The sequence below is a fragment of the Castor canadensis genome, chromosome 11 (genome assembly GCF_047511655.1).
Source record: "Castor canadensis chromosome 11, mCasCan1.hap1v2, whole genome shotgun sequence".
Lineage (NCBI taxonomy): Eukaryota > Metazoa > Chordata > Mammalia > Rodentia > Castoridae > Castor > Castor canadensis.
In genome coordinates, this window is record NC_133396.1 from 23,446,084 (window position 1) to 23,452,717 (window position 6,634).

The following is a 6,634-nucleotide window of genomic DNA, read 5'->3' on the forward strand; positions in this document are numbered from 1 at the left end:
ATGGGAGGGGGGGCCTTGGCACAGAACTGGCCAGGCGCAGAACTGGGCAGAGCTCAAGTCCAGCCTAGGTAAGTGAGCTGGCCCTGATCCTTGCCTTCACTTCCTGGGCTTGTGTTTGTGCCTGGATTGTAACCTCTCTCTGGCTTCCACCTCCCCACCACCCTCTGACTCCGCCTATCTCCCCACTCTCCAGTTTCAGGTCTAAATCGGACTTACTACAGCTTGTTACTTAACATCTCTGAGCTTCACCTGGAAACAAACTACCAAGACCCACTGTTGAGTTCCAGGGCTAAGTGAATGACAGCTGTGACTACACACTGCTGGCAAACAGCAGTGCTGAATGTGCTCCCGTGCCCTTGGCCTTCCTGAGTTTGGGAAGGGTGAGTGGTACAGAATGCTACCCTCATGGAGGCTTCTGGAAAAATTTTAAAAAGACAAGAAAGACTAGGGTTGGTGCCTCCCACCCCCTACTCTTAGAAGAGTTGCTTCCCAGGAGAACCACAGACCACAGACACTTGGTAGCAAGGAATGATTTATTAAGTGCCACCTTAGGTAATAGGGAGTCTGGGTGGACACTGGGCACATGGGTCCTCACACCTCCACTCCCACCTTCTTCTGTGCCCAGGCAAAGAAGATGCCCTTGACATCATCTACACCTGTGCGAAGGTGGGCAGGCATGATGTAGGTACAAAGGTCCCGGACCTCATAGCCACTAATCACCAGGGCCTTCCTCACCTCCTCTTCACACATGGGCACCACTGCCAGCCTGGCCTCCCCAGCCAGGTACCACGACTCCTCCAGGGCCCCAATAAGAAGGAGGTGCCCCCCAGGTCTCAGCAGTGTGGTGATGTGGTGCAGGGCCCGCTGGAAGCTGATGAGGTCTGGGCTCACAGCCTCCAGGCAGAAGGCAGAGATCAGGGCATCGGCAGGCAGAGGTGCCAGGCTCCCAGAACCCAAGGGCTGGGGCTGGTGCACATCAATGGGCAGGACCCGCTTCACCCTGGCTCGCAGCTGACGCTCCTTCTCCTGCCAGGACTCTCTGTGCAGGGGGCACAAGGCAGGGCTCAGGGCTGTCCTGCTTTCAGTCAGTGCTCTGCTACCTTCCCCCCGCCCCACTGGCCACTCCACGGGAAGCCTCCCCCCACCAGGCCCTCACCCCTTGCCTTCGATGAGGCAAACGTGCTGGCTGTACACACTCCAGTCAAAGGCCCCAGGCTCCTCACGCAACCAGAGTCCCAGCTCCTGGCGGTTGACCTCCAGAAAATCTGTCATGGTGATGTCCTCGAAGTGGGCACAGGCACTGAGCAGCTGGTATATAGTGGGGCCTGAACCAACATCAATGAGCGTGCGTCCAAACACTTCACCTAGCAGGGCAGAAGAAGAGGGTCCTGTGATTAGCCAGGTGGCCCCTGCCTCAGTCACTCCTCCCACGCTGGTCTTCCCCTACCTTTCTCTAGCTCTTTCTTCTCCCTGATGAGCACATCTCTGTCTGGAAGAAGCACTGGCTCTGGAGTTAGACTGAATCAGGCTGTCCTGGCTCCAGTATGGGCTGACTTACCTTGGGAAAGGAGTTTGGCTTCTCTGACTCAGATTCCACATCTAGAAAACTATAACTCCCACAAGGATTAAGTGGGGAGAGCCAGTGCTACCTGGCTTTTCTCCTTTCTTCAATCCCTGACTTTTCTTTCTCTACATCTGCCTTCATATCAGTCTGTCTCCTGTATCCCCCTACTTGATCTCTCAGTTCTGACCATTCCTCCCCACTTTGTCTCTCTCTCTCTGTCTCTCTCTCTCTCTTTGCAGTACTGAGATTTGAACTCAGGGCCTACATCTTGAGCCACTCCACCAGCCCTTTTTGTGTGCATGTTGGGCTTTTTGGAGTTAGGGTCTTGCAAACCATTTGCCTGGGCTGGCTTGGAACCATCCATGATCCTCCTGATCTCTGCCTCCTGAGTAGTTAGGACTACAGGCGTGAGTCACGCACGACCCTGCCTTCTCTTTCCTCCTCCTCCTCCACTTTCTTTTAAGAGGTGGGGTCTCACTATGTTGCCCAGACTGGCCTGGAACTCCTGGGTTCAAGAAATCATCCTGCCTCAACTTTCCCAGTAGCTCTTAACTACACGGTTGCATGTAGCACCATGCTGGACTACCTCTTTGCATTTGTTAGCTACCTGTTTCTTGGTCCTCATCTGAAGCACTCGCCAGGGCGCACTCTCCTTTCTCTCTTGACCCTGGTGACTTTTTTATCCCTAGTGCCTCTTTCCCTGTGCTCACCGGTGGCGAAGGTCTGGGCCAAGCAGCGCAGTTTCCAAGGCCCAACGCCATCCGGGCTGCTAAGGTCCCCGCGAGGTGGTGCATAGTTGTTGCGGAGGTAGGCGCGGGGCTCGAAGCGCTGGTAAGCCAAGGCGACCGCCGCCTGGCCGGGGTCCGAGTCGTAGGCAGAGCCCGCAATGTGACTCGGGTCTGCTCTGCTCATGCTGCTGCCGCGGCCTGCCCTGCCCCCTCCAGCCTCACAGCCCCTTTATCCACTGCTGGACCCCCACCCTGACCCCTCCGCTGCGGGGGCGGCGGCTGAGCAACGAGCTGCCCCGGGCCACGCGCACCGCGTCAGCCACCCCATCCATCTCCGTTAGTGTCCCAGCAGCAGACATGCTGGGGGCGCGGGGGACGGCCGCTGGAACATCAGTTCCCGCCCCACCTCGCTCCGCACTCGCTCGCGCAGATCTCCACCCTCGGCCTCACCTGCTGGGTCCCAGTCCCCCGCCGCGCCCCCACCTCAGCTCCCGATCCCGCTGCCCCCGTCGTCCGGCTCCTCTCTTCTCCACCTCCCCGCAGCCATTCACCCCCTTTCCCAAGTACACCATCCCTTCTCTTCCCCAAGGTTTGAATTATTAGCCCCTGTTCCCACTCCCCAATTCCCAGCGCCCTCCCTCCAAGGCTCCAGAATCCTGGCGGCTCCCCTTCCTCCGGGACACCCCTTACAGCAGCCACCCTTTCCTTAGTAATGTCACCCCAACTCTCCTCTGGCCCTCGTCCAGGACTCTGTCCCATCCCGGTCCTCTAGTGCCCCCTCCAAAGGACAATCCGTTCCGTTCCGGCCTCTCCCCGCTGTGGCCCCCGCGGGGGGAGGACACCCGGAGTCGGGCTCAGCCTGCCTGTCCGATGACAGCAGCGATAGGGGAGGTGAGTGGGGCTAATGCACTTAGCAGGTGGAACAGCCGGGCCTCCGCTGCGGGCCCCTAGGGCGCGGAGCTGCTTATCTAGGGGCTGCCCAGCGCGGAAAGTTCGGGATGTTCCTTTCAGGTCCGGGACACAGGATTCGGGTGACCGCGGAGCGTGTTCTCCGCGCCGCCATGGCCACTAGGAGGCACAGCCCGTGTATTTGGCGTCCCGCGGGCCTGGGGTCTCTGACCCTTCTCTCCCAGTCCACATTCCCACTCCCTTTGAGGCACTGCAAGATGCAAGGGTATTTCCTTGTGCCCCCTCAAATGGGACACTATTCTGCCGGTCACATGTCCATGGTCTTCCTAAAGAGAGACCCCTCTGCCCTGGATAAGCTACCAGCCTCGGTCAAGATGGGCCCCTGGCTTCCTTTGATACGGGCCTCCTGTGCCCCTTCTTATCCCAAGGGGAAAGTCTCCTTGTTGAGCCAGGGAGCCCGGTTGGGACATGAGTCATCACAACAGCTGCAGGGGTCACAGACAGGAACCTGACCCTGTCCTCCCCCCGCACAACCAACCCAGGCCAGGGAGGGTGGAGCGCCTGACCCCAGCCAAGGATTGATTCTGTCTGGATTTACAACTGAGAGGCTTTGGGGTCACTGACCCCATCCACACCCCCAAGCACAGCCAAGGACACTCCTAGTGCCAGCCTCCTTCATATTCTCCATGAGATATCATTTAAACAAATCCTGATGCCAGTTGGCCTGCTGGGCACCACCCAGTGCCAGGAGCTGGACATGGAGGCCAGGACTGGACAGCAGAGTCAGGAGATGCAAAGGGGACCAGACAGCCACCCTGTTTACTTTACAGCTCTTCCCTGCACCCCACCTCCAAGCATGGGGGGTAATCTCTGGCTCTGCCATATTTAGCTCAGATGTAGGGCCATTCCCAGAAGTGTCTGTGTGTGTGTGGTGGGGGACACACACTAATGGACTGGCCCCCACAACCACAAGGAAAGAGACGAGACTGAAACATGGTTGAGCATTTATTGCAGTACTAACAGAGGGTGCTGGGGGCCCAGCCCTGCTTCTGCCCTCTTCACATCCCCCTCCCTCCAGTCTCCAAGTTTCCTTCCCAGAACATTCCAGATCCTCTCATGCTTGTCCTAGCCCTTCTCCAAAGCTGCAGTCTGGACCAGGCCATTGCTCCCAGGGGTCTCTTTCCCTCACTAGCATCTTTTGTCTCTATTGGGGCTGAGGGTGCTAGGCTGTGCTGGCCCCCAGCTCTTCATCTCTAGTGCCCACCATCTTTTCTCTCTTCCCTTTTGGAGTTCAGGGGACCCAGACATCCTGGCCTCTGGCTCCCGCCTCCCATAGCCCCCAGTTCTGGGCAAACTACAAAGCAGTCACAGCCAACAGCTCCATGGTTCTAGCCAGGAAGGGCCCAGCCCAGAGAGGGCACAGTGGAGCCTGAGACAGTCCTTTCTCAACCTCTCTGTGCTTCCTGGGACATGGAGCGGGACAGGGTTCTACGAAGGGCCCCAGGCTTGCTAACAGGCACCACAGGAGGCAGCTGCTTGGTGATCTCAGCCACATCCTGGCGCTCTACACACTGGCCACCCAGGGCTGTCTCCAGCGCCAACAGCTCCCGCAGCTGGATAGGGGTCTCCTCGCGCTCCTCCTTGGCAGCCCCTACTTTGGTGGGGGTGAAGATGGGTAGTGGCAGCACCCGCTGGTAGGGCAGCTGGTACTCCTGCAGCCCACGACCAAGGATACCCAGACGCATCACCAGCCAGGGAGACTGCTGCACCAAGGCCTGACACTGTCCCTGCTGGTGGTAGGTCTCTTGCCGTTGAGCATCCTCTTCATGCAGGGAACAGCTGGAAATGGAGAAAAGGCAGTGAGCTCCCAAGAACTGCTGCCTTCATGCTCAGGCTGGGTAGGTGCTCCCTGGGACCACCAGGACCTGGTGGTAGGAGGATGACTCCACTCTGCTCTGTCCAGTGGTCACCCTTCTTACCCCAACGCCTGGAAACTTCAGGGCTTTGTGGCTTGGCCTCATATGGCTCAGGGAGGGTGCTTTGGGGGAGCAGAAGCAGGACTCCCAGCTGACCCACACTCACCCCTCCTCTGGCCGGGTGGACAGAGTCAGGTCTTTCCATTCAGCCCAGAATGCCTCCCTGCACTCCTGGTTCTCCTCGGACACCTGGCAGCTCAGCTCTGCAGTAGCCATGATCACTTCTTGCTTCCTTTGCTCTGCTCCACTCCTCCTGAGCCCTTTAAATAATCCCCTTCTCCCCCTTCTCCAGGGGCTATTTTTGGCCCTTCTGGCGTCAGATACTAAAAATGGAGCCAAGACTCACTGATGGGGCAGCTCTGAGTTAGGGCGAGGGTTGGGGTACCTGGACTCTGGCTGCCCCCATGTCAGAGATCAGCTTCTGAAGGGGTCAGGATGCTCTGGTGGGAGCTGGGGTCTTCAAAGCAGCACCTCCAGACACCTGACACGCTACAGACTCCATCTCACCAGGCACATGCCCAGCCTCGTGCCACCTTGGCACTGTCCTCTGCCCTGTTCCCCCTTTGCCTAGGAAGGACAGCAGCTTGTCTATAAACAGAGCAGGAGACAGCAGGGAATGATGCCCCTTCGGTCTGTTCCAGGGCTGCTAGGTCCCTCCCTCCTGAGCTCAAGGGCACATCCCCCAGCTGGGCCCCTCAGTCAGAAGGAACAGTGCAGCTATGTACTTAGGCGTCTGACCCTAGTTACCAACCACCACGGCCACACCAGCAGGAGGAGTGGATGTTAATGCCTCACCTGGGTCCCTGGAGCATGAAGCTCTGCCAGGTGCTTTCCTTCCCCATGGCCAGTGGTCTGAGAAGAGGTCTCCTAGGTCAGCCAGTCAGGGTGGAGAGGGCAGGTATGAAGGTGGCCCCCAGTTGAACCACCAGCTCCCCAAAATGGGAACCCAGGGGCTCCAATTCAAGAGAGCAACTCATGGTGCAAGAAGACAGTCAGTGTACAGGGTGGTATGCGTGGGGGGAAAGAGGAATGAGGGCATCAAGGACTGGATGGAGAGAAGGGCACCAGAAGAGGCAGTGACAGGGGCTGCAGCAGGTGCAGAACTACACACTGGTTGCAAGCACTTGGCCCACTCAAGATTCCTTTCATCTCACAGCTGTATGCTGCTGGTCCCATTTTACAAAGTAGGAAATCTCCATTTCAGAGTAGACTTGCCCAGGGTCACACACCTAGCCAGGACCAAGACAGAATCCATCTGCCTCTAGGCCAACTGGCTCTTCTGGAAGCCTGCAAGGCAGCAAGCAGAGAGGAAAAGAGGGTGCTCTGGCCTTGCTTGGATCCCAGACTCTAAGCTGCCCCTGGTGTGAGAGCAGTGGGGGCAAAAGGGACAGGCAAGTAAAGCCTAAGGCTCACGGTTCTGGGTGGCTGGGGGTTCCACAGGTACCTTAATGACCCAG

At 58.0% G+C, this 6,634-nt stretch overlaps 2 protein-coding genes across 2 annotated transcripts; both read right to left on the reverse strand.

The window, feature by feature from the left end:
- Window positions 1-526: 526 nt before the first annotated feature.
- On the reverse strand, window positions 527-3,863 carry Pnmt (phenylethanolamine N-methyltransferase). Its single transcript, XM_020175857.2, has 3 exons — window positions 2,275-3,863; window positions 1,157-1,364; window positions 527-1,039 (listed from the first exon to the last, which is right to left on the reverse strand). The coding sequence occupies exons 1-3, from the start codon at window positions 2,474-2,476 to the stop codon at window positions 592-594; spliced, it is 858 nt and encodes a 285-aa protein (XP_020031446.1). The 5' UTR covers window positions 2,477-3,863; the 3' UTR covers window positions 527-591.
- A 330-nt stretch (window positions 3,864-4,193) lies between these two features.
- On the reverse strand, window positions 4,194-5,442 carry Tcap (titin-cap). Its single transcript, XM_020175855.2, has 2 exons — window positions 5,284-5,442; window positions 4,194-5,040 (listed from the first exon to the last, which is right to left on the reverse strand). The coding sequence occupies exons 1-2, from the start codon at window positions 5,391-5,393 to the stop codon at window positions 4,647-4,649; spliced, it is 504 nt and encodes a 167-aa protein (XP_020031444.1). The 5' UTR covers window positions 5,394-5,442; the 3' UTR covers window positions 4,194-4,646.
- Window positions 5,443-6,634: the final 1,192 nt, after the last annotated feature.

Coding starts and splice junctions, on each gene's coding strand:
- Tcap (XM_020175855.2), bottom strand. CDS start 5,393: ATGGCTACTGCAGAGCTGAGCTGCCAGGTGTCCGAGGAGAACCAGGAG. Junction 5,041..5,283: donor TCCACCCGGCCAGAGGAGGG/GTGAGTGTGGGT, acceptor CTCCATTTCCAG/CTGTTCCCTGCATGAAGAGG.
- Pnmt (XM_020175857.2), bottom strand. CDS start 2,476: ATGAGCAGAGCAGACCCGAGTCACATTGCGGGCTCTGCCTACGACTCG. Junction 1,365..2,274: donor GGCCCAGACCTTCGCCACCG/GTGAGCACAGGG, acceptor CTGCCCTGCTAG/GTGAAGTGTTTGGACGCACG. Junction 1,040..1,156: donor TGCCTCATCGAAGGCAAGGG/GTGAGGGCCTGG, acceptor CCCCCTGCACAG/AGAGTCCTGGCAGGAGAAGG.